We start from the raw sequence: 27425 nt of genomic DNA, 5'->3' as shown, positions 1-27425 counted from the left end.
TGCTGCACCTTAACAATCACAACACAAGTCTTTGTAGACCTTATATACTACCGAGAAAGATGCAGAGCTTTTGTAAATTGCAAATAATCATTTTAGTTTGTCTCATTGATTGTGAAAATAATGTTGTAATTAGCATAATGTGATATAATTAATTGTCCTCAAAGAACATGTATTGTATGTGTGAAAGTCCTTTGCCATCATTTACTACTCATGAATTATGACATTATCATATCAATTATGCGGATTTGACACTTATATGCATATTTGTTATCTGCAAAAGTCCAATTAACCTGCCATAGATTGCATTTGTTACATGTATTATGTGAAACACTGGAATTATAGAATGTCCTTATCAATTATGTAAATTAGGTCATATTTACATATTTCATTGTGTTTATCTCTGTCTAAACAATATAAATACCAAATACCATGAAAATCTTTTGTTCCTTTTTTTACTTTTCCTCTTTTAAAGATTTTAGTAAAAAACACTGCTCGGGGTTGCAACCTTTAGAATTTTTCTTTGACATAAAAACTTATCTGTCACCAAAAAATGAAGATCCTGGCATGTCCTTGACAAAAGATAGAAAATCTGCAAGTTTTGCTGTAGAACCAATGGCAGCCGCCAGGAGGCCCACATTTGACCATGGCTATCCATCCAGACCTTCTTCAGAAGTCATGCTGACCACAAATGAGCCCAAACACTAGCACCGAGTACACCCAAAACACTACCTCCGTTTTTTACATAGAGGTAACAAGGAAGACCAGTAAAATATAAGACTACTGTTATGTCAAGGCGAAGGTTTACCCTGGTTCCCCAGATCGTGTCGGTGTAAGCTTGTGTCAATCTCTCCCTGCACCATCCGGCGGTACACGTCTGAAACACAAGCACTACAGTCACGTCTGAAACACGTCTGAAACACAAGCACTACAGTCATGTCTGAAACACAGGCACTACAGTCACGTCTGAAACACAAGCACTACAGTCACGTCTGAAACACAGGCACTACAGTCACGTCTGAAACACAAGCACTACAGTCACGTCTGAAACACAAGCACTACAGTCACGTCTGAAACACGTCTGAAACACAAGCACTACAGTCACGTCTGAAACACAAGCACTACAGTCACGTCTGAAACAGGCACTACAGTGACGTCTGAAACACAGGCACTACAGTCACGTCTGAAGCACAAGCACTACAGTCACGTCTGAAACACAGGCACTACAGTCACGTCTGAAACACAAGCACTGCAGTCACGTCTGAAACACAAGCACTACAGTCACGTCTGAAACACAGGCACTACAGTCACGTCTGAAACACAGGCATTACAGTCACGTCTGAAGCACAAGCACTACAGTCACGTCTGAAACACAGGCACTACAGTCATGTCTGAAACACAAGCACTACAGTCACGTCTGAAACACAGACACTACAGTCACGTCTGAAACACAGGAACTACAGTACAGTCACGTCTGAAACACACAAACACTTTCGTCATGACTGAAACACAACCACACTGTTCCCATAGAAACCACCTGTTATAGCCGGCACAGTTTCACTCTGCCTGAGTTTTTGCCAAGAGGTACAAAATTAATGTATATTATAACGTGAATATCCTTTGATTTCTGACGCTTACTTGGAAAAGTTTACATAATACATGTATATAGTTAAAATGGACAACAAAATCCTCTGTTCCTGTACAGGACAAAATAATCGTAACGGTTATAAGTAATTGCAGACAAACAATAAACCAACAAACAAACTTCACTAACATTCTTACCTCTGTACACTTCTACCTCTTCCATGCCGATCAGATTATGGACCACCTGAAGCAAGGGATTAAAAAAACAAAGGCACACAAAATAAAACATGAAAACACACCAAATTTAAAAAGATAGTTCTTTATCTATGAAATTCGCTGAGCGATGTGTCAAACATTTGTTAGCTCAGCGGTAGCAGCCTGTGGTGGTAACGGGGTGTTAGAACATGGACCCTGACGTTGAACTATGGGATCATAGGTTGGAGTCTGCCAGTGCTAGGGCACGTAGTGACAAACTGTCGTATGTGACGAACCGTCTGGCGTTGATAGTATTTTATTAGGCAACATGACACAGTACAGAGACACAGTGGTCAGTCTGACGCTCTCTAGCGAGATGCTAATTTTTCAAGCAGATTAGGCGGGGCAAGGGGACTTATGTTGACCGCCTGTATCCATCGTCCGCCCAATGACATAGGCAGCCAATGAATACAGGCGGCCAACATAAATAAAAGTCCCCTTTTGCCCCACCTATTACAAATCTGCATGGAGATATTAGTCTAACCCTACCAGGTAGCCATCCCGGCTGAACCGCTCTGCCCACTTCTCCCGCGGCTGCTGAAGGAGCCAGTCCTCGGGACCCTGTAGGGCCGGCCACTGCAGCTCGGAACACATCGTCAGGAGACGAGGGGGGGGGGGGGGGAGCGGAGAGCCAGTCTGGCGCACAGGGATAGCTGCAGTTACAGTAGTTTGTAAGGGGGTTTATTGAAGTCCAAAGTACAAAATCCATGTTTGTAGTTTGAAGGTTGCGACAGCCGAGAAGGGACAGCTGCAGTTCCTTTGCGGTCCGAAGTATGTCCTCACACACGTATGAGAAGAGAAAAGCGATATTAAATTCGCAGAGGTTTTGTGTTATGAGAGCCCAGACCCCCTGAGAGGCGTCGCCAAAAAAAATACAGCTTATTTTAGGCCCATGTAACCCCTGTCTTAGGAAGAACATTATGACCTCGGTCTTAGACATCACTTTGTGTATTGTTTAATTTTTATGTCAATGCCCGTTTGAAGAAACCTTTATTTGAGGTTTTTAGACTATCTATCCAATGATGAAACATGTTAGCTTGTACTTGTAGGATCACTGCACTACAGAACCCGTACACGTGGCCGCCATGCGGAATTGATATGAACTGCACAGCTAACAACTTTTGTCAGACACCTGTTACTTCAAGCCCGCGCCCCCAAACCCCTATCGTATCCAGGACCGTGTATATCAAGTTCTGTGCCTAAATGGGTCAGGGTTAGGATTCTGGATAGTCTCCGCGTATCCAAGAAGTTGATTTGTCCCAGCACGGTTCTGGTCCTTGAGCTCTACCATGGTTGTCTAAAAATAAAGCACAGTTCCTGATACAACAACCGCATAGTACGTTTGGGTACAATCCCTCTAGATTCCTACAGTTGTGAAGTAAAACATCTGTGTTTCTTATCATAACTCTTGGTGTAAATTGTGTTTGAAACTTTCCCTCGGGTAGCTGGTAAGGGACATAACGGTAAATGTGGAACAGTCCAGTTTCTGCGGTGTGTAACTTTTATGCAACGTTATATATAGCCAGTTTATTTAAAGATTTCCAAACCTAAATTCTATTAAGATAAATTTGATATATAGTGCAATGTCTACCCTAATTTTGTTTGCCTAAATTCGTCTTTTCGCCATAAAAACGTTCTCTATAAAGAAATGTCACCCCTATGGTGCAATCGACTCTTCCAATTTCCAAGATGGCTGAAGGCGGAAGTGAAGTGGTCAAGGGCAGGTTCGAAACTTCGGTGCGGGAATTCCAGGGAAGATTCCAGAGAAAAGTGAGTGAAAATACCATACTTAGACCTTTCAATGTTTTTAGAACCACTAGATGCGGGATTTTAAGGACCGATTTTGAACTTAAAGGCTTTTGAGACAAGAAATCGGAGGTTCTTCCAGACTTTCCTGCAAGTATAATGGCGTTTTCGAGAATTTGTTGGAACAACCATGGAGGCTCTTCTACATTCATGGAACAACCAATAATGTGGAACCTTTGGGAAAGGCTGCGGACTTTACACGACTTTAACTCAAGTGAAAATGAGTATTGTCCTGTCCTGTATTTGTCCTCTGTGTTGGTGGTGGTATAAAATAACTTGATATATTAACTTGAGTGTGTCGCCACCACGACTCTAGTCATGAAATGTTGAAAATATGATTTATAACGTTACATGTAACGTTATATAAAAATAGAGGAGATAATATTTGTATGACGTAGTATTAGGATAGAGTCTGCCCAGGGTAACAGGGACATACCTGGGCCTGGGCCTCTGTTTCAGATTTTCTGAACTGAACTAAATCAACTCACTGTACATTCCCTCGGTTGTCTGACCTTTTGACCTCCTGTCATGTATCATGCCTTATAAGGAAGATATGTTTGGATTTACTGATTTGGTAGGTCTGTATGTGTTGGAAAGGCAAAGGTTAAAGTTGTAGGCACTGCTCACCTACATATGGATGTGTTTGAGTAAGAATATTTACAAAAGTAACTGTAGTTTGTTCTAGGTTAGACCATGTGACATGTGATACACCTGTCACACACCTGACACCTGTCACACACCTGACACCTGTCACACACCTGACATCTGTCACACACCTGACACCTGTCACACACCTGGCACACACCTGTGATGCATTTATCACACACCTGTGATACACCTGACACCTGTCACACACCTGGCACCTGGCACACACCTGGCACCTGGCACACACCTGTGATGCACCTATCACACACCTGTGAGGCTGTGATACACCTTTCACACACCTGTGATACACCTGACACCTGTCACACACCTGACATCTGTCACACCTGACACATACCTGTCACCTGTTTAGGTACTCTTATTTCCCAAGGACTGAAAGAGACTGGAATGAGCTTCCGCAGGCCCTACCAGAAATACTAGAGGCCGACAAGTTGAGTAAGGAAGCTGTTCTTCTATGCTTGAGGAGTATTTAGAGCGCTGCGCACTCCCCCCTGCGTGCTTGACCCCAACCGAGGGGTGTTACGCAGTTATCAAGATCAAGATCAAAACCTACCTGACACATATCCTGTCACACACCTGACACCTGTCACAAATGCACCTGTCTGTTTCAGGAGTCACCACAAACCTGACACCTGTGTAAGTCACCATGCCAGACAATCAATGGGCTGCCGGTAATTCTGCAGGTGAGAAACTACAATTTAAGGCATTAGGAAAGGACATGAAATGTTGTTGTTTACCTACGCAGAAGGAAAAATATTGTTTTTGCTCTGTGTCTTCTTTTTTTGTGGGTTAATGACCTTGACCAGACAGCTGTCACTGGGTTTAACTGATGCTTTAGCAGACACCCTGTTTCCTTGATTTACTTTAGCTAGTTGAAGGGGCTGTGTCTGAGTAAGAATCCTGCAGTAACTGTAGTTTGTTAATGTTACTAACATTAACATTGTTAGGCAAGACCATGTGAAGGTAAGCATTCGTTATTTGCTAAATACAAATATTACCTTTTAGTTTTATCCTGTTTTACATCATCAGACCCCAGGGCAGTTTTGCTGGTCATCGACAAGTACACCACATCCGTCAACCGGGAGGTGGCACAGGTCCTGACAGGGGCAGGGAGGAAAGTCTACTGCACAGTTCTGCAGGCTACAGAAGAGGACAGGAAAGCTGCCAAAGCTGATGGAGTCGAGCTCATCCTCCCAAACCGCAGTCAGGAAGATGAAAGAGAACCAAATCTGAAGTGGCTGACCTTTGACCACCCCAGCCGCTATCCCAGACTCCCCGAGGATGTGGGGTACATTGTGGGTCATGCTGGCATCACCAGCAAAGCAGCAGCAGCCATTCAGGAGCAGCGTTTCCCCCAAGCTAGCCTCGGTCTTGTCATCGGGACGATACCAGAGGACACAGATAGGTACAAGGATGACGAGGAGGCCATGGGCATTGGGAGGAAGGAAGACTCCATCAGAGAAGATGCAGAGAAGGCAGATGTTGTGTTCTCTGTGGGACACAACATACATGACCACTTCACAATTTCCTTTTGTGCAATCCCTGAAACCAAGAATCCGACCCACCATCTCTTCCTGCCCAAACCATCAGACTTTTTCCAGAAAACTACAGTAAAGTACAGGGGAACCAAGCAGAAGGTTGTCCTATCCATCGGTGGGGTCAATAAGGTAGAGAGGGTCAAAGGTTATGACTTTGTAGCTAAGTCCTTGGCAAAGGTGGCAGAAACAAGTCTGGAGAGGATCCTTTGGCGGATTTGTGATATAAGTGAGGAGGAGTTTCAGGCCACTATGTCCATTCTCCAAGCCAGCATCAACTCAGGAAAACTGATCCCCACACTTCTCCCACACTGCAATCAGGAAGACATCTGCCGACACATGCAGCAGGCCCACCTGGTTCTCATGCCCTCCCGTGCAGAACCCTTCGGACTGGTCGGTCTGGAGGCCATGGCAGCCGGAGTGCCGGTCCTCATATCTAACCAATCAGGACTGGCGACTTTGGTTGAAAAGGTCATCCCGGAATTCCACCACTCTATACTTGAAGTAGAGGGCGACGATACTGTAGATGTCGGGCGTTGGGCAAGTCAGATTAAGAAAGTCCTAAGGATGTCCGAAGCAGAGTTCAGGAGGGCAGCTGACCTTAAAGCAAAGCTACTGCAGTCCAGGTACTGGGAGGAGTCTCATCAAAACTTACTTCAGGCATTTGGAGGTGCAGGTGAGAAGACTGGAATATTGACCATTAACATTTTTTTAAACAGTTTTTTTTTCTTCAGAAACTCACATATCACAATACAATCCTTCACCTTTAACTATTTTACTTGGTAGGCTGCCATTTAGGAATGGCATTAAACTGTTTCTCTAGCACTCCAAGCAAAAAAACACGCCAACAATGTTCATTTTGTCCTTTTGTAGAGTTAAATGCTATTGATAATTGTTTTCTCCATGCAGTTAGTATTAAACTGTTTCTAACGAGCTCCCTTTACCTGCTCCTGTAGCTGAGAGGGTGAAGACAAGAACTCGACTGTCATCAGATGTGGCGCATACCAGGCTGGCTGCTGGGAATCCTGGTGAGTCTGATCACTATCAATGCCTGGCTGGCTGTATCTGTTACTATCTTACTGAGGATACACTAAGACTTGTATCACTGTTTGTACAAATGCATAGAGCTTTGTCACCATGACCTGTATTTAGCCTGTCAAGGTATAAATGTGCAATAAAGGCCTTTCAGTCATTCATTGTTACTCCGTGAAGGAGGTCTGGACCTCCGGACAGAGTGTTGTGAACAGCCGTTTTTTTGTGTTCGCAGTCAAAACACTGGGTTCTCTAAAATGTGTAATCTACACGCAATTTTATATGCCGTCTGTGGGCATGCCCGTGATGATGCACGAATGTGTATTTTTGCCGTTGCTGCTTTCACAGTCAATGTAATATTTCAAATGCACCCCTACAATTTTGAGGCAAATTGGAATGGTCCAGAAAACCCGTTTGTTGGCCAGAAAACCCGTTTGAATAGCGGGGGGGGTGGGGGTGGGGGTCGGGAATCCTCTAAGCAGATGTGAGAAGCGGCCGATAAGTGGTACCAGATTTTTTTCCCCGTGCTTAAGAGATGCTTAAGGTTTTTGGAAGATGTTCGCAGCCAAAACGCATTGTTCTGTACGTAGCATTTCTGTGTAATTGGGCATGTGGTGTACCATTATGTCTGTGATGTTGCACGTCTTTTATTTTCACCGTAGCAGTTTTGATATTGAAGTAGATGCATATTTCATATTTTACAAACATCCCTACTTTTACAATCCTGTGGAATAGGCCGTAGGTTTAGGTAGTTGCCTGGTAGCAGAGGTTCTCTAAGCAGATATTAGGTGGCTGTTGTGCATATTGTGCTGTTGTGGCGAGTATCTTTTGGGATTGTGGCTTTCACTGCGATACCTTGTCAAATGAATAATATGTAGTAAATGAAAGATATTGTTATGAAAGCTGACTTTGTTCATCTATTTAGATTGTCGTGTTGATTTTATGTAGCCTGTGCTTACACTAGTCAGTCTGCAACGTAACTGTTTCCCCAAGGGGGCGGCAAACCTCTGGGCAGGTAGCCACCAGGAGCGCGATTTTTGAGTCAGGCTAGATTATTAGTAAAGGGATTTAGCCAATTTTACTATACGTTGTTACCAGTTGTTAAGTGATCACACAGACTCAGTGTTTACATACAATCTGCAAAATATAGAACGTCACGGAGAATTGTCGCCTATGGCATAGCGGACTATGGACACTTGTTTCATTTCAAACAGTAGCAGGGGTAGGAAAGTTTACCTCGGTTGTCTCCAAGATGTTGTTGTTACATTTGTACAGTCACTGTAATTTTCATGCTTTGAAGAATTTCTGCATATATTATACATATATAATATATTTACCCAGTAAAACATTTCTCAACCTACAGAACTGCACTGTTCAGCCCCTACAGTCCTTCCTGTACGCCTACAGCTGGATCTGGAGCCACAAACATCTGCTCAGGGGGGCATCAGTAGAGAATGCAAGCAACAACTCTTGGCACGTATTTTGGAACTGGAGCGTACGCTATTTACTACAGAGGTGTTAATGGATGACGATCGCCGCAAAAAAGCAGAACAGGTTTTATTGTCACACAAGGCTTTCCTAACGGGTCTCCTTAGTGGCTCTGTCATCCTCCTCCTGACGTTCCTGCGCCAGACTGATGTGGACAGGTTCTACCACAACCAATACAGGGTGGGAGAGGGAACCCTGTCTCAACAACTCTCACACATCCTCATCTCAGACGACCTACAGGACAAGGTCAAGGGCGCCCAGCTGATCGTGAGGCTCCAGGTGAAGCATGAAGACTATGTGCCAGTCCGAAACAGACTGGGGCAAGGTGATTAATACAACTTCATACTTAATGTAAATATTAAAGTTCCGGTTAGAATTGGGAGAAAATTTTTCATTGTTTATCAAAATACCTCTTGAAACACTGTTCTTTCATTGTTTACATAATACGTGTACTTGCTATAGAAATCAAAATTCCTCTTGAAACAATGTTACAGTTTTTTCATTGGATTCACAGCCAGAATAGTGGCATATTTTTTTACACCAATTTCACTGTAACATAGACTAACACGTTAATTTTCAATCAATGTTATGTGCATCAGTGCAGGTATGCAAAAAAATGGATTTCAAGTTCCGCCACAAAGACCAGATTTTATTGTCCCCATAGTGGTCTTATTGTGTAGGTTTGACTGTAGATTTATGTTCTAGCTTTGATTGAAAATGGGAATTGATAGAAAGTTTTGCATCTCATTCTGAGATCTATATGTCATCCATTGCTGTACTGTTTCTGATGAACAGGTCTGGGCCGTACCGCTTCTGTCGACAACCTTCTGGCCCTGCCACCCCCCAGCAGACATGTGGACCATTCCAGCCTTAGAGGTCTAGACCTGGCTGTGGTGAGTAGAGAGGACCAGCCCTCTACAGATGGGACTGACGACATCCCAACCCTGAACTTCACAGCCAGACAGGCACAGGCAGCCATCCAGACAGCTAAGGAGAAAGCACAAGTCAGGCATTTCGAAGGTGAGCTCCAGGCAATGAGGGAACAGTTACATTGTTAAAGAAAGTAATCTGGGAAACAAAGAGGATGGTTTAAAGAGTCTTGTGATTAGTATATGTTGCCATCACTTTAAATGTCCTGTGGGGCCTATATAGGACCCTGTATATGTATGATCATTTCTCAGATGAACATGTCACACCATAGCAAAACTGACCAAATGCAGATCCGAAGTAGATCTATGATCTGATTAAGACATCCAATTATTGAAAAATTTCCTTCGTTTTCCCAAAACCTAATCAGATAGCAAATATCATAATATGGATCCTTGCACAACTTTTAAATTTACGCTGTCCACAAATAAATGCAGACACACAACCATGCACAAGTAGTACAAAACTGAAACCTTCCTCCTGCTGGAGTGATGAAGGTATGGTCCATTGTGTATGGCACCACATCAGTACACATGCGTGCCATTTGCTCCAGTTTTTTTTTCTGTCAGCAGATCGAGCATTGGGTCAATGATAATCAGGAGAGGCAGGTTTTGCTGATGCCAGATTTAGCATGAAGCTTGGTTCTCCTTTGCAGGTGTTCGAAAGTACTTTTTCCTCATCAAGGAAGAGGTCAGGTTTGATTGGACGGACCTGGCCTTCCATCTTGACTTTCGGAGATCAGACATCAAATACATCGAGAGTAAAAACCTAGATGACAAGTCCCGCTGTATGGACCTGTTGGAGGAATGGCTGAAGCGGAACAGGGAGAGAGCCACCATAGAGGCTCTGATGGAGGCTCTGTCAGAGGCAGGGTTACTGAGTACTCTGGACAGACTGAAGAACAAACACCCTGGTAATTATAGCATGTCATTTTGTCTTCTTAGTTATTGTTAAAGAAAGTTATTCAACATGTTGGAAACAAAGATTGCCTAATATCCAGTACGTATGACACATTGTATGTTTCAGTCTGCAACTTTAAACATTTGATATAAAAAATGTGACAAAGATGGCTAAAAAATTGAAATATTCAATATGTTTGATCAACATGAGAGTTTATGCTTAACTGATGGTGACAGTCAGGTACCATGAAATCTATTAATTACAATACTGGCACTGTTGCATTTAATTCCTATCAGAGTTGGACATACCAGTTCCTGGTCACTCAAGTCTACTCAAAAGGAAAAGAGAGGATGAGGATGGGGAGTTTCCAGCAAGGAAAAAACCTTATTACTGCAAGATGGAAGGTAAGGCTTACCTTCCATAAAGGGACCTAAATTTTCATTATCATAGCTGTGTACAAAAATGTATATGCTTGAGAATAGTGTAGATATTCATGTAACGTGCAACAATTATGGAACAGTCCACTTGTGGTAGAAAAGATTTTGGGATAGTCCACTTTTGAAAAAACACACACAATAACACACACACATTCTCTCACAAACTTTTGACAACATTGATCATTTGACTTTTTTTAATAATGTTCAGTTCTACCTCTCAAATGTAATTTTAGATAACTCCATAGCATCAGATGATTTTAATCTGATGAATTGTAAATATCCCTGCAGCTGACTTTTTATTCCTTGTGGCTAAAGGACTCTTTCTTATATCAAAGATACAGAGTACCTTTCTTACTGTGTGTGCTTTTTACACATTTTGTATTGCAGATTTGCTCCAGAAGTCTGTGAAGAAGTACTATGAGTTGAAACTGACTCGATTCAAGCCTCTGATCTGGAATGACAACTTCACACTTAGCCTCAGTGACATCTTCACCCAGTTAGAGTTAATACAAGAATCAAAACATAAAAGGTCAGAATCAATGAGGGAAGAACAGAGAAAAGAGCTTAAGTCATTAGACGACTTGTTCAACCCAGATGTCACAGGACTGTCCACAGCACCAAGTTGCATTCTGATTGAGGGTGAAGCTGGAGTGGGGAAGACAACGTTTCTGTCCAAAGAAGCCCTAGATGCTGTCTCACAGAAAACAAAGCTGGGCAGAGTCTCACAGAAAACAGAGCTGGGCAGAGTCTCACAGAAAACAGAGCTGGGCAGAGTCTCACAGAAAACAAAGCTGGGCAGAGTCTCACAGAAAACAGAGCTGGGCAGAGTCTCACAGAAAACAGAGCTGGGCAGAGTCTCACAGAAAACAGAGCTGGGCAGACGGCACGACATCATTCTGTTAATCCGACTCCGGGAGGTGAGAGAGGGGGAGACCATAGAGGAGATGGTGTGGGACCAGTGTGTTGATGAAACAACTGAAGGTATTGAATCAGATGTACAGTCCATTAGAACAATCCTACAAAGGAACGAGTCCCGTGTGCTCTTCCTCCTAGATGGGTATGATGAGCTGCGGCCTGAGGCCAGGGCAGCTGGGCAGGCCATTCCCAAACTGCTGTCTGGCAAGATGTACCCCAACAGCACGATTGTGATCACCTCCCGACCCTCAGCAGGAGTGCAGCAGTACACCCGGCCAGACTGTCATGTACACATCATGGGCTTCTCACCTAAACATGTGTCGAAATATGTGCAGAAATATTTCAGCGTCATGGGAAAATCTGAGCTAGCTGGGGAGCTTATTGGGTTTATTTACAGAAACCAAGCTCTCAGTGATTTGATCTGTTCACCATATTTCTTGCAATTGGTCTGTGTGCTGTGGGAGGAGGACCAAGAGATGGTGTCTACTGGAACAATGATGGGGCTGTACGACAACCTGCTGACATGTCTGGTCAGAAAGTGCTGTGAGCGGGAAGGAGTGGACATGCCAACAGAAGGGCTGCCTACAGAGGTTGCTGAGTCATTACTACAGCTTGGCAAGCTTGCACTAGAGGCACTGCTGAGGAATGAGACCCTGCTTGACCTTACAGAAGTAAAGAGAGAAAAGGTTAATTGGGAGTTACTGTTAAAGCTGGGTGTGGTCTCCTTGGAGGTTTCTTCCTCAAAATTGCACCCTAGGAAACAGCTGAACTTTTCACACAAGACCATGCAAGAGTTCCTGGCCGGACGATATGTAGCTCATGCTCAAGTGAACCAAGACATTGTTGAGCTGCTGCAGCTCACCTCCATAAGCAAGGCACTTGAACTCGGTAACCTGATTCAGTTCACATGTGGCTGTGACTCACGGACAGCACAAGCTGTGATGGAGGAACTAAGCAAGCTCAGCAGCAGAGAGTTCGCACACTTGAAACCAGAACAGTTTGAAAGATCAAATATGCCAATTGATCGAGACATGCAAAAGTCCTGCAAAATGTATGAAAGGTTTGCACACTTGTGCCTGAACATCCTTTGTGAGAGACAAGAACCAGAAGTGCTTCAGGGTATCTGTCAAGCCCTGCCAATTGTGATGCTGGACAACTCCGTTAACAGTAAAGAAGCCACAGCACTTAAGTATTACATACAAAATCTTCATTTAGCAAACCTGCCAGACAGGCTGATACTTAAGATCCGTGGAGACACTGACAGCAGAGACACAGTTCAGTACCTACAGCAGTGTTTTACAACTTCACTTCCTGGACTTAAATTGGACTTGGTACTATCAGGACAGTTTGACTCACCTGATCAGACAGCCAGGCTGGTTTCAGTTCTGAAGAATGTTCCCTGTCTGAGGGCACTGTATCTGTCAGGCACAAACCTAACACCATCATCACTCCAGCCACTTGTGCAGGGGTTCAGACACATGTCTCTGTTAGAGGAGCTGGATCTTTCTAACAACCCTGACCTTGGTGATGCTGGGATGGAAGTCCTACAGGTTGGGCTGTCCAGTGTTCCACACCTGGCTGTACTCCGTCTTAGGAAAGTTGGCATGACAGCTGTGGGCATGTCATCCCTGGCTCCCTACATGCACCACCTAGTGGGACTGAGAGAACTGGATATAAGTGATAATAAGATCGGTGACACTGGGCTGGAATCTCTCACCACCGTCCTCCACACCTTCACTGCCATGCAAGTGTTGGGCCTGAGGGAGACCGGTATCAGCCCCACAGGCATGCGCACACTGGTCCCTGCACTGTGTAAGTTAACCAGATTAATCAAACTGGACATTAGTGGTAATGCCATAGGAGACCCCGGGCTGGAATGCCTGGCTGCTATCCTCCACCACCTCACAGCCATGAAGGTGTTGGTTCTCAGTGAGACAGGTATCAGTGACAGGGGAATATCATTCCTGATCAAAGCTCTGCCTCACCTGGTGCAATTACAGGTGTTGAATATGAACTACAATAACATAGGAGACTCAGGGATTGTCTCACTGGTGCAAACACTCTGCCAGCCCAGCAGTTTGGACATGGAACAAAACCCACCTGGTGACAAGAGTCTGACCACAGCCCCTCACTATAACACCACACTACAGGAGCTGTACATCGGGTGGTATTGGGGAGTAACAGGAGCTGGACTGGGGAGGGTCGCACAGCTCATCAGCACACTGCCGGCACTGACCAGGCTGGACATGTCTGGTTACCCACACACACCTGCACACCTGTCTGACACCGCTGCCATGGATCTGGCCGAGGCTCTACCCAGACTCCCTGCTCTGGAGCAGCTGGACCTGGAGCACATCTCCATGGAGCCTGCAGGGTTCCAGGCTGTGGTGCAGGCTGCTGAGGAACACCCAACACTGAAGGGGCTGGGGTGAGTTATGCAATATACATTTGTGTTTTACTGCAAGTGTTATTATAGCTTTAATGGGGAAGTGTTTGTGGTTTAAAATAGATTTAACTTAAGAAAAATCTAATAGTATTTAATTATGCTTACTGAAAGAAATCATGTTGTTTTTGCTAGATGTTTCGTCTTCTCCAAACCAATAAGGTCAATGACCTGAACCAGATGTCTGTCACCATGGTAACCAGTGTTGGGTTACATCATGTTGCAGTTTCATAGCAGGAGGTATTTAGACTGACCATATATATGAATTTGTTTACAAAGCAGACCATATGCGAAGGTCAACAATATGCATTTGCTTTGCAAATGTTACCTTTCTTGTTCAATCTAATTCAACTGTACCTGTGCATACCTGGTACATTCCTGGTACATTCCCGGGTACATGGAGTGGTACATGTGTGGGTACATTTTACACTTTTACCAGTGCAATGCCTAGTGGCTAGAGTGAGAGACAAATCATTCTTTGGCACATTCTGCAGATCTGCAGTTGTAAGATTTAGGTTTTGACCCTACTATGCATACAACACTTTTCTTTACATTTTGCTTTCCCCATGTACAGGTACAACACAAGGCTAGTTCCTGAGGGAGCAGACACCACAGCTAGCTGCTTAAAGCTGTTCTAATTATAGCTCAGTGTGCACATTTTCACATCTAAAGACACTGCCATGTGTGACATTCATGCTCAGTTCTTACACGTAAAAAGTTTTTGTGGCCATGATCATCCACACTAAGTAAGTGAACCATGTCTTTATAAGCTGATCTTGAACCATGAAGAGAGAGAAGAATGGAAATAAGTTGACATCTACAAGATAAATGTCAATTGAAACTTACTAAACTGAGATGTGTTAATTGTACTGTAATGCAAAGTTGTTCATGGTTTGTATATTGAGTTTAGAGGAAGTTTGACTTGTTTGAATTATTGTGGATTACCCACGTCTGTGTAAACTGAACCACATTAGATTGTTGTGAAGGGGGTGTACAGTTAGAACAAATAGCAATTTTCAGTGCCACATCTGAGATTGACACTATCAATGTTGTATCAATCTTTTTAGCAAATTTGTACATTCATCTATGCAAATGTGCTCAGGGACATATCTATGTATGGACATTTTTTTGTATCATAGTAAAATTTTTTATACATGACATTTGTGAACAGTAAGAAATAAAATGATAACTATTTTATGCAATGTTGACTTTTTACTGTAGGGAAACAAAATAACTTACTAGATGTGGAATGTTAGACAAAAATTATAATCTTTAGTTTCTTCAGAATTCAGCCCAAAAGCTGTGTATATTTACAGGTAAGGATACCATGTGGCAATAAGTTCATTAATGTGGCTGAAATCAGACAAAACATCAGTGGCAAAAATTAATTCTGAGAAAAAGACCTTTACTGTTAACTGTTATAGTATAGCTGAGATCTGAAATCAGCACAAACATCAGAGGAATAATTAGTTGTGACATTTAAAAAAAATAGTCCATGCCTGCAAAATTCTTACCTTGCAATATTTACTTTGCTGAGAGGTCACAAAATCATTTCTATAAACCACGTCACTTTACAAATTAAATGTTAAACATTTGATAAACCAAGGGTCAGTAGTTTCTAAGTTGTGTGCTGACTGACTATTACCAACAGGACAATGTCAGGAACATGTTACAGCTGTGAGATGGAAGAGCTAGCTAGGGCGTGCTCGTGTGGCATTTGGTACTCTCCAAGTAGAATTTTGGGTTATTTTTGTCAACTGGTTGGGTTGGGTGAAAGAAAAATTCCAGTGCAAAAAAAGAAACCCCGATAAAAAAAGTCTAAAAACATGCCAAAAATAATCCAAACCTCTGCTTGGAGAGTAGCTGTTTGGCCCTTCCACATGATGATAGCCCCAATCACACAAAAATCCTAAATCTGTCCAAGAATGTCATTCAGCACCAAGGACAGGCCCAGTTCCTACCAGAGCCATGCTGTAACAGCGGTGTCACAAGAGAACAAAACAGAAACATTTATGTCCAGTGTCCGTGGAAATATAATCTTGAGTTTTTCCTTCGTACAAAATTTGAACCACCGCCATTATCTATTGCTGGAAAAGATATCTTTCTATGGAGGTACAACAGTTTGATTTTTTCCTCCATGATCTTTCCAATGATTTCTGATGTTCATTGGCGCATGGCCAAAAACGACATTTGCCTTGATACAACGGATTGTGCATTAAACATATTTAATGTTACTTACGTAGCTACATCCAAACTGTGAAACTACGCTGTAAAATTCAAAACAACATCCTGATTGTGAATTTCACCAGCCTCGCGTGCCGCGTTGCTTCAGAAAAACAGTCACTTGACCTAAAAACAGCGGTGACGTCACCCCTCCAACAACACGTAACCTTACCCTTCTCGGAAGTAGAGCTCGAGGTTACCTCAGGTCAACACGACTGTTGTTGTAGCCTCCATAGCATGCCAAAAACTGGGGGTTTGGGGATCTTTTATGTGATATTTTCTGATAGCATATAGACAACATAGCCGGCCTGGTTGAATTACCCCCGTTTTTAGAACTGGGCTGATCAGAAAACAGCCGAAGACCACCAAACCCCCAGTTCTATAAGCCTGCTGCGGAGGCTATAGTATATGTTGTTGGGTTTAGCACGGCCATACAATGGTCTACAATGCCAACTGTCCCACTAACTGTGCCCCAAAACAAGAAAGCCCGTTCTATGTTATCTTTTTCGGAGTAGGAGGTCGGCCTGATTGATCAATTATTGATGATTATTGGCTTGTTTTTTTGTGGCAATTTGTCTGAGACGCCACGACGCTTGTAAACAATACCAGGTCAGAAACCTCAAGAAAGCCTTGAAAAATCTCGTTTCTCGTAGAAGTCTATATCTAATTCTTCAAGTTCACTGTATGACATTGGTCAAACGATCCAAGACAACAAAGAGTCAAAGCAAAGGGCCTCCTTGGAAATCAGCTATTGGCTGAAGGAGCTACCCAGGTGTCATTGAAGATTAAATAAAAAAAGACACATTTATATGCTTGATCTGGCCTATCCTGGCTGTGCATATATGACGTTTCCTTGGCCATATCTTATGCTAATCTCCAAGCAGATGTTTTGGTGGCTACAACAAAGTATCAAATTGGCCAGGCCGTATGCGCGCTCGACCTAATAAAACGACACCGTTACGAACACGAAAGCGCGATAAAACACCTAAAAATGCGTCAAAAACAAGCCAAACTGCAAACCTCTGCTTGGAGGGTAGAACATACCTGTTCCGGTTCCTTTATTTTTACAATAACTGAAAAGCGAGGAGAAGTTGAATTTATATAAGGATAGTCAGTTTCTTTTGCATCTGTTAACTGTATCCGTTCACCTTATTTTGCTGTGACCTGTACTTATGATAGCCAAATGTGGCAAAAAATGTGCAATAAAGGTCTTCATTCATTCTTGAAAACTGGCGCGTAACACCAGTGGCTTTGTGGCGTGACCCAGAACAACAAATGGTATCGGGTTACCTGGTTACTACAGGTCACGTTGTTACTGATACTGTCGTTAACTGTAGGTCAACAACCTACTAGTAGGCTAGGGCGCTGTGACCTGTAGGGCTGTATTTGTAGGGCCTTGCCATACTTTACTGAATGAATGAATTGTCACCACTCGCAGGCTAGAAAATAAATATATCATGTGAGTTGGGCACTTGTGGCACGTTTGTTGCTTGCTATTCTGCTCTAAAAGTAATAGTCTACTTGTAGCCAAGGGCAAGGACACGAACTTTACACACTTGTTACACTGTAGCTAAGCGTGTCAACATGTAGCGTTATGTTGTGACACGAGAATAACTTGCACGTGGCCCGTCCTAATGTTACACACTCGTGCTAGTCACGTCCATAATCGTACAAAATTGTCGATTTCTGTTTTCTGAACTTGTTTTCGCATATGATGACTTGGTTGTTGAAAAACTCAAATAAAAGGTGGCACAATAAAAAGGTGGTACCACTACCCCACCCACCCACAACTTGAGGTCACTACCGGTCAAAACCTGTTCGTTCAACTCGGCCATTGTTCGCGGCACGGAACATTATACGTGTTCCATGGCACGTTTCAAGTCATAGCTATAGGCCAGGCCTGCTATAGGCGATATGTGGTAGGGGCCACAGTACGATTTTGATGTCGGGCAGAATTCTCAAGAATGCCCCAAGTTTGCGATCGTAAAAGTAAAGCAATGTTGTCGAACTGCTAACGTTACATGTAACGTATCTTAAAATTGCTACTGATTTCATATGCGTTATTATGGGTACCATCCTACTTGTATGCCGGGGCTCCCACACTCGCTTCAGGGAAGCTTCAGGGAAGCTTCAGGGAAGCGAGTGTGGCAGCCCCGGCATACAAGTAGTATGGTACCCAGGCTAATGCGTTATAATGAATGAATGAGTGAGTGAGTGAGTGAATGAGAGAAACTGAGAATGAATGAATGAATGAATGGTAGGAAATTGCATTGCTTAAACTGTAGGAGGATGTAAGAATTTTTGGCTTATCACACAATAATTTCTCATGGAAAGGATGAAATTATTTGACAGAAGATATCAGTTGACTCGGAATTCATGGTGCTAATATAGGAATGTAGGGGTTGACCAGCAAAATGGAATTTTTTTCTCAGTGCAAAAGAGAAACCCCGATAAAAAAAGGCCTAAAAACACGCCAAAAATAACGCCAAACCCAAACCTCTGCTTGGAGATTATACAAAATGAGCTTGTCAACACTTGTAACGCACGTTGGGTGTTGCGGCCACGTGTTATTGTAGACACGTGGTGTTTCAGTGGGTTAGGAAAGCACGAGCGCACCAGATAAAGCGACACCAGGAACAAAAGCCTGCCCACAACAAACACCTAGACTTAATCTGCGCTTAGCCAAAACAACCTCAATGACCACTAGCACCTACCAGGCACCGCGGAACGCTGGAAAAATAGTAGAAATTGGCCGAAATAAAGGGATTGTATACCAGAGAAGATCCCGGGCCCGTGGGTCGCGAATTGGATCTTCTATGGCGCGGGATCTTCTCTGGTATACTATCCCTTTATTTCGGCCAATTTCTACTATTTTTCCAGCGATCCGCGGTGCCTGGTAGAAGCTATAAATGACCACTAGAGTGATATGTACGGCGCCAAACGGCCACTTAGATACCTGAGTAGTAAAGAGAAATTTATAATCCTTTATGCATTTACATTTTATCTTTTGATATCTTTAGTAATACCTGTTAACACTCGCCTCTTGAGTTGAGCGGGCTACGTGTATATGGGTCAGGCTTTGGGTCCTAGTGGTTGTGGTGGTGTGTTATAATGAGCTTAATTCACTTTACATCATATCATATATAATACTGTGATTTTTATTTTATTTTATTTTATACTATGGCTGAATTCTCGTACGCGGAGGCGACTTACAAGAAACTAGCTCTCACCGTCCTCCGCCGAAAATAGGGCATGACTTAAATTAAGAGACTCGGTAGCTATAATAGCCTTGGATATCAGGCCAACAAGAAGTTGCATACAGTATGAGAACTGCTTTAATACACAAACACGTATAATGGGGATCATATATATATAATTAGTGTCTTCATTGTTATAGATCAGCTTCTTAGAACAGTTAGAACTCATCTAATTTAGAACTATTAGATATCACCAACTATGTACGTATATTTTGCCATACGTTGTACCCGTTACATTTGTTGTGCAATAAAGTTCTTTCATAGAGGAAGGGAGGTCGACGGATATAATGCTAATTTTCCATGAATAAATGGTACGAACGCAATTGTCCCCACATTACCAGATAAAACACCACAGGACCCCACCATACACATTACAGACCCATGTATTCCCGATTCTCTGGCTTCTTGGGCTTGACACAATGACCCCCCTTTCTTATCTTTGTGCCCTGCTCTCACCGATGTATCAGAATGCGGCCCTTAAATAATTGTAAATAGGCAGGGGAAGAAAAAGTACAGAAGAACTACCCGGCAGGGGGTGGTTTTTTCCCCTCTCCGCGGGAAATCTGAGCGGACAAGGAGGCATTATTCCGTCGTTTGTGTTCTTGGGAAGTTAGCGTCCCTAGTTTGAACGGTGACGAATTCTTTTAGGCGGGAAAACCAAAAATGGGCGGGAAAATCCACGGAAAAAACTACTTTTTTACAGCCTATTTATGATCTATGCAAGGTGAGATGTTACTGACGTTGAGATGAAAAAATATTGAAAATATTCTGTATCTAGAAATGCATTTTAGACTCAGTCATCTAATAACTTATATCCATTTTCATGTGTATTATTTCATTTACAATTCACTGAAAAAATGAATACAAACTTAGAAAAGTATCAAGTTCTTGAAGCTGTATTAAAAGACATGACAAAGGCTCACTTTCGAATTTCAAGTCTTCTTATAATTTATTCTTCCATAATTAAATCTCTGAGATCTGGGTCACAACTTAGCTTCTTATTTACAACATATTATCTTTAATTTTGTCCCTGAAATTTTAGGTGTTCTCATCAAAAGTCTTACTTCTGAATCACCCGCATAAGCTAAGGCTATGTACACTGTACGTGTCTATGTACAAGAGGGATTTCCGTACTCTCCAAGCAGAGGTTGGGCTTTCTTTGGACGTCTTTAGGCATTTTGGCGGGGTTTCGATACCCAACGAATAACTGACAAAACAGGGCCAATGCCAATGGATACTCCCCTGGCCAATGGATACTGCCTTGCCACCGTATGATCTGCTTGGAGATTAGGCAAACAGAACGCCCGAGAACACGTTAAAAATGGCCAAAATAAACAGGCCTAACATCTGCTTGGAGAGTACACTGTACACTGTTTGAACAGTTCATGTTTACGAGTTCCGTGGCACATTAAATCGCCCCGGGCACGCACAAGAAAACGTGACAGAGCGCGGACAAAGGTCAGTGCACGACTTTGCGGTAAAGGTGACCGAAAGTGGCACACGCACTGTGCAAACCCTGGCCCCCATTGTACATGCGGTGTAAAAACAACCCCTGTTTTTCTCAGGAGAGAACAAAAGAACGGTGCCCCGCGAGGGACCTTTCTCACATCAAAATATCGTCCCACGATGACGTACTATAGTAGACTCTACCAGGCCTCGGGAGGCGGCTGGAAAGAGTAGAAATTGGCCAAATATGCAGAGATAACATGCCGGGGGAGTTGGTCCGCTAGAGAGTACGCGGCAAAATGTACTCTCTAGCGGACCAACTCCCCTGGTATGTTATCTCTCTATTTGGCAAATATCTACTCTTTCCAACCGCCTCTCGATGCCTGGTAGAGGCGTGAAAAACATCTTAACGGTAACTCTTATAAATATCTTAACAATAGATCTATAATCTATATACATTTAAAACATCAGACACCATATATATACACACAGGCATGAAGCGAGCTGCCATGGATCACATAATAAGTTACAACAAAAAAATTTCAGCTAGCTGCTTTCTGATATGACAATACCTGAGAATTACAATATCATGATTCTCAAAATGAGTACATTTTACACAAGATATACTCCCTGTACAATCTGCTTGCTTACATAAATCATAAAATGTTCATCAGGACCTGTTCCTGAATATTCGCCAAAGTTTTTGTAGCCCCAGGGCGCCACATGTGTCACGCAAGCTCTTGCATGTTGCAGCATGTCAGTTCAAATGTTCAAACGTGTCAGTGGAAGTATCCGAAAAGTTTGTAACTCTTCAAGAAGATCTTGGGAGCTTCAGAAGCCAGGGAAATGTCGCGATCTTTCTTCGAAAGGTCTGGATGGATGTCGAGAATCTTGGCCAAGTCTTCACAACACCTGAACCGTTTTATGTCCACCTTTACCGACGGTCTACATCTTTACTCAGGTGTGACTGTCTGAGACGTCGTCGCTAGATCTTCTGGCGACAGGTTAAGACGACTGTTCAAGTCTCTCCACTTCTTCAAAGTTCACCGTCTTGGCGATTTTCAGTCTTGGCTTGGCCCGGACGCGTTACACACCTTGCCTTTGACTAGTCACGATTACTAGGAAGCCGGTCTAGACAATTCAGCGGAAGTGAGTGAGTCATACTTCCTTCTCAGTTCAGCGTACTGTACTACATACAGGTGTTCAGTTCCCGACCGTGACATCTCCGCTCCTCCAAGCCCACCTTTTCCCAGCTGTAGTTGCCCTCCATGGGTGTATCTTTGCCGAAGTCGAAGTTCCACTCTCGACCCTTCTCTTCCACGATTCTGGCGATCTCCCTGGTCCAGTCCGACCGGAGTTGGTCGTGATCGACCGGGCCGAAGAGCTGCCGCCGGGCGGCGGACACACGCCCCCTCTGCCCGCACACCGGCGGGCTGGCGATCCGTAGCGATGTTGGTCTCGTTAGCGCGACTTCTGCCATTCTCTCGTCCTCGGAGACTGCGAATTCTTTAACACAGGGACTTGGAACACACGCACGAGCTTCTGGACTAGACCGTTCGCGAAGGTTTCCTCTGGAAACTGTCGTAGAGAGCACGAAGTTTCTCAGTATAAAGTCGTTGCTGCCTTCTCCGAAGCACATTGCCTGTGAATGGGCAAGCACGGGCAGAACATGCCGTGCGCACACATTCATCAACCCCACGCCCGTCACAACTCCCGCCAAAATCCCTATAAGGAGTTGTTGTTACACGCCCCCGACCAATGGGAGCGCGGCGCGCCGCGGTCAGTCACCCCCGCGGTGACGTAATGTGGGTGTGGTCTGAGGCGATGATTGACACCTCCGTGGGACGGCTCGCTGCATGGAAACCTCACCTGGGAGGGGATCGCCTTACCTGTGGATGCGCTCGTTTTACCGAGAAGTCCTAAACAATTGCGTGCACGCCTAAACCACGAGGAATGCAGACAGTTTATGCATGAACTGATGGTTGCCTATCACACAGTGACTCACTCCCATAGACAATAGCTTTACACTGCCGTCTTATGGCATTCCAAAGTTGTCCCACCCACTATATCGTTTACCAATGTTTTTATCATTACATTCTTAGCATTCTAAGCATTCTACAAAAATGCTAAATGCCATTTCGTACAAAATGTCTAAATGCGAGCTAAAATGTACTCTCCAAGCAGAGGTTTGGGTTTTGGGGGTATTTTTAGCGTGTTTTTAGGCTTTATTATTGGGGTTTCTCTTTTGCACTGAATTTTTCCCCCACCAAACACGCTAAAAATACCCCCAATTGGGGGTATTTTTGCAAAACCCCAAACCTCTGCTTGGAGAGTAGCTTAAATGAACGTATAACTTTTATAAGCAAAATGAAATAGATTTTTGCAGCCTTGGCGTTAAAATACTTAACGTTACTAATGTGCTGAATACAACACAAGTGGCAATGTTAATAGTTAATCATACAACGTTTGCCGGCAAACTGTAAACTGGATGGCTAAACTCCCTCGGCGTGTTATCTCTCTATTTGGCCAATGTCTACTATTTCCAGCCACGCCCTCAAGCCTGGTAGAGGCTACAGCACATGATCCTATGGTAACATGGTAACATGAATTTCCGCAAATAATTTCATCAGGTTGGAAGATACTTAGGGTATAGAATTTTCTTCATACACAACCAGTAAGGTTCTCACCTACTTATGTTTCGATGTCTATCAGTAACCTTCCTCAGAGCTTCTGACGGGTAGCATGAAGTTTTCCTGTATCATGCCGACATGCCCGCACACGTTAAAGAACCCCTCACACATTTAGAAAAAGAGTAGGGGCACACCATACCATTAGACACAGGAGGAACTAAGGTAAGGTCATACTCGTACCATGGTGTGCGATGGTCCAAATTCTACCGTCCGGAGTTGGCGATTTCGGAGTTGAATATGCCAGTCAGTAACCATGTAGCTAGCCAGTGTAACCATGGAAATAATTGTTTTGACCTGGGCAAGCAGTTCACTGGGGCAGATCGTCAGACGTTCTTTTGTTTCTGCTGTCCATAGAGCTTTATTTATTAACTAATGACATGTCAAGATGTAGTCTTAATTCGTGTCAAATCGTACCTGTAACAAACTGTTCACTCGCCAAGCAGAAGTTGATTGGGAAGATTGTGACCTTAAATGCACCGTCTTTTGGCATACAGCCCAATCGATGGGCTATTGTTTGATTGATTTGATTTTATTAGTTCGCAAATTAAACAAAACAGACAGTGATACTAGTAATACAAAACAAGGATAAAAACAGGTGCAGGAGGAGGGGAGAAGCATGGAATTGTCTTGCCATCATGTTTCCTTACGACTTTGCTGGAGATTATACAACGAATGATCCACTGGTCGACTTGAAACTGCCAGTCAGTTCGGTGTAACCATGGCAATAATTGTTTCGACCTGGTTTGCCGGGACAGACCGTCCGATGTTCCTTTTGTTTCTGCTGTCCAGAGAGCTTTATTTATTAACTAATGACATGTCAACATGTAGTCTTAATTCGTGTCAAATCGTACCTGTAAGTACAGTAACAAACTGTTTTGAGGTTGATTGGGAAGATTGTGACCTTCTATGCACCGACTTCTGACAGTCCAATATTCGTGTTCACGGTGGCGACAGGTTCAGGGAAAGGAAAGTTCAGAAATTATTTGTTAACTGTATTAAATGATTAGTTCACTGTACAGAAATGACAGTGAAAACCCTGAACATAACAGTACAGTGAAAAAAAATCAGGAATTACAGTACTGTCTCGCAGATCCAATGTTTCCTTACGACTTTGCTTGGAGATTATACAACGAAAGATCTATGGTCGACTTGAAACTGCCAGTCAGTTCAGTGTAACCATAGAAATAATTGTTTTGACCTGGTCAAACAGTTATCGGGCCAGAACGTCCGATGTTCCTTTTGTTTCTACTGTCCATAGAGCTTTATTTATTACCTCATGACATGTCAACATGTAGTCTTAATTCGTGTCAAATCGTACCTGCAACAAACTGTTTTGAGGTTGATTGGGAAGATTTTGACCTTCTATGCACCGATTTCTGACAGTCCAATCTTCGGATACTGTCTTGCCACCATGTCTGCTTACGACTTTGCTTGGAGATTATAAAACGAAAGATCCACGGTCGACTTGAAACTGCCAGTCAGTTCAGTGTAACCATGGAAATAATTGTTTTGATGTTCCCTTTTTTCGCGCTGTCCATAGAGCTTTATTCATTACCTAATGACATGTCAAGATGTAGTCTTAATTCGTGTCAAATCGTACCTGTAACAAACTGTTCACTCGCCAAGCAGAGATTGATTGGGAAGATTGTGACCTTAAATGCACCGTCTTTTGGCATACAGCCCAATCGATGGGCTATTGTTTGATTGATTTGATTTTATTAGTTCGCACATTAAACAAAACAGACAGCGATAATACAAAACAAGGATAAAAACAGGTGCAGGAGGAGGGGAGAAGCATGGAATTGTCTTGCCATCATGTTTCCTTACGACTTTGCTGGAGATTATACAACGAATGATCCATGGTCGAACTGCCAGTCAGTTCAGTGTAACCATAGAAATAATAGTTTTGAGCTGGTCAGACAGTTTGCTGGAGCATAACGTCCGATGTTCCTTTTGTTTCTGCTGTCCAAAGAGCTTTATTTATTACCCAATGACCTGTCCACCTGTAGTCTGCATTCGTGTCAAAAATCTTACCTTCGTCAACTTAGGCCCAGTTTACACGGGGCAAACTTATATCTGTCCTACGACGATTGACACTAGGAATGTGTCTATATCGTATTTTGTGTGGGAGGTTCAAAACTCCACGCAATTAGTAGCTCAAACTTAAATAGATGAGCTCTGAGTCTGAGGGGGTAAAATTTCCTTGGGGGCATGTTGGGCATCGAGATAAGGAGCTTTGTGTGTGTTACTCTCCAAGCAGATGTTTAGGCGTCGGCTTATTTTTGATGTGTTTTTTCGTCATTTTTATCGGGCTTTCTTTTTCTTACTGGTATATTTTTCTTTTACCAGCCCTACTACGGTGGCATATTGGGTTCTGCCCTGTCAATTATACTAGCTGTCTTGCCAATTTTATAGCCTCGTGGGGTGCGGCGAAATGTTCTCTCAACGCCGGACAAACTCCCTTGGCATGCTTATCTCTCTATTTGGCCGATTTCTACTCTTTCCAGCCGCCTCCCCAAGCCTGGTAGAGGCTACCAATTTCAATTGACTCTTGCACTACCAAAAGATCTGCTTGGAGCCTATAGCTAGGGGGTGTGCGGGGCCTGGAAGCAGTCTGGTATCCATCATAATCAGAACTTTCGCGCCATTTTCCAATCTTGTGTAACATAACCAAACACGGATTGTGTAACTGCTGTCAAGGTGTTTACCCCAGTCCGATAGCACCCGTCTCTTGTCCAATCTTAGCTGCCAGAGAGAGCGGCACCATGTCAGACATGTGAGGACTATTTATACTAGACTATTTATACAGCGGTATCAGCAGTATTTGCTTTATTAAGAGGGCCTGCATGCACTTTTTTTCGTAAGGCGTAATCAGGCCTTTTTAGTCTTCGTAATCCGTAGGCGGCCGCCCAAAATCACCGTAATTCGTAATCAGTACATTAGACATAGCGCGGAATTGTTCACAATCGGCTCTGAGAATTTAACGTACTAGTAATTCGTAATCAGCGGCGAAAAGTTTGCGTAGTTCGTAATCACTACACCCCCCATGCAGGCCCTCTTAGTGCCTTTGAGGCCGTAGGGGCAGTGGGTTAAGGGGGACTCAACAGCACAGGCCTGTGTTATTTTTAAAAGACCACACATTCGTATTAATGCAAAATTAACCACAGTTGTAAAATGTCATAACAGATTAACAAGGAAATTAACCATTCATAATCCATAAACCGATTTCCCAGCACAATTACTTTTAGGGATTCAGAAAAATAATATCTTTAGAACCAAAATTTGCTTCTGTTGATGAGACATATTTTATTCCAATGTGTGCACGGTACGGTATTAGAAGGTGGAGCCCATCCCTCTCCTTCCACTGCCTTTTACCTCCTCAACTGAAGTCAAGTACCCATTAATTTTACACATGAGTGGAGTGAGGAAAGAAGTGTAAAGTGCCTTTCCCAAGTACACAATATTTTGCCAGGAATCGAGAGTATTATTTCAGAAGGCCGGAAACAAAGTCTAGCCAGGAATCGAACACGCGACCTCTCAATCTCGTGTCCACTAACCTAGCCACTCGAGCATTCGATGCCACAAATTTGTTTTGATTCGGACTATAGAGATTATGTGAATAGATTTTTAAAGTTCACACTCACACCCTTGGGCACGTGCATCACATTATCATATTTACTCGAATTTAAAAGGAAATTTAAAACACAAGTCGTATCATATTTACTCGAATTTAAAAGGAAATTTAAAACACAATTTGTATAATAACATATCATCCAATGTGTCACAATTGCGAAGGTTCTACAAATATCATACAATACGAATAACCT

General features: G+C 43.2%; 2 protein-coding genes across 2 annotated transcripts; both read left to right on the top strand.

Moving 5' to 3' along the window:
• Positions 1–4951: 4951 nt before the first annotated feature.
• LOC109482184 (D-inositol 3-phosphate glycosyltransferase 1-like) lies at positions 4952–8394 on the top strand. The gene is made up of 5 exons (XM_019784881.1): positions 4952–4988; positions 5311–6516; positions 6797–6868; positions 8236–8345; positions 8386–8394. Exons 1-5 carry the CDS (start codon positions 4952–4954, stop codon positions 8392–8394), a joined length of 1434 nt encoding a protein of 477 aa, XP_019640440.1.
• Positions 8395–9547: 1153 nt separating this feature from the next.
• Positions 9548–14647, top strand: LOC109482183 (protein NLRC5-like). Its single transcript, XM_019784880.1, has 4 exons — positions 9548–9587; positions 9943–10200; positions 11012–13967; positions 14557–14647. The coding sequence occupies exons 1-4, from the start codon at positions 9548–9550 to the stop codon at positions 14618–14620; spliced, it is 3318 nt and encodes a 1105-aa protein (XP_019640439.1). The 3' UTR covers positions 14621–14647.
• Positions 14648–27425: the final 12778 nt, after the last annotated feature.

Source organism: Branchiostoma belcheri, unplaced genomic scaffold, assembly GCF_001625305.1.
Source record: "Branchiostoma belcheri isolate BF01 breed outbred unplaced genomic scaffold, Haploidv18h27 scaffold6, whole genome shotgun sequence".
Classification (NCBI taxonomy): Eukaryota; Metazoa; Chordata; class Leptocardii; order Amphioxiformes; family Branchiostomatidae; genus Branchiostoma; species Branchiostoma belcheri.
The sequence above is the reverse complement of the archived record's forward strand: the minus strand, read 5'-3'. Positions and strand labels throughout refer to the sequence as shown.

Excerpts from the sequence above, each read along its gene's own strand:
- LOC109482184 (XM_019784881.1), top strand. The coding sequence starts at position 4,952 with ATGCCAGACAATCAATGGGCTGCCGGTAATTCTGCAG. Across the intron at positions 4,989-5,310 it reads GGCTGCCGGTAATTCTGCAG|TTTTATCCTGTTTTACATCA; the intron begins GTGAGAAACTAC and ends ATTACCTTTTAG. Across the intron at positions 6,517-6,796 it reads TCAGGCATTTGGAGGTGCAG|CTGAGAGGGTGAAGACAAGA; the intron begins GTGAGAAGACTG and ends CTGCTCCTGTAG.
- LOC109482183 (XM_019784880.1), top strand. The coding sequence starts at position 9,548 with ATGTCACACCATAGCAAAACTGACCAAATGCAGATCCGAA. Across the intron at positions 9,588-9,942 it reads TGACCAAATGCAGATCCGAA|GTGTTCGAAAGTACTTTTTC; the intron begins GTAGATCTATGA and ends TCTCCTTTGCAG. Across the intron at positions 13,968-14,556 it reads CCAACACTGAAGGGGCTGGG|GTACAACACAAGGCTAGTTC; the intron begins GTGAGTTATGCA and ends CCCCATGTACAG.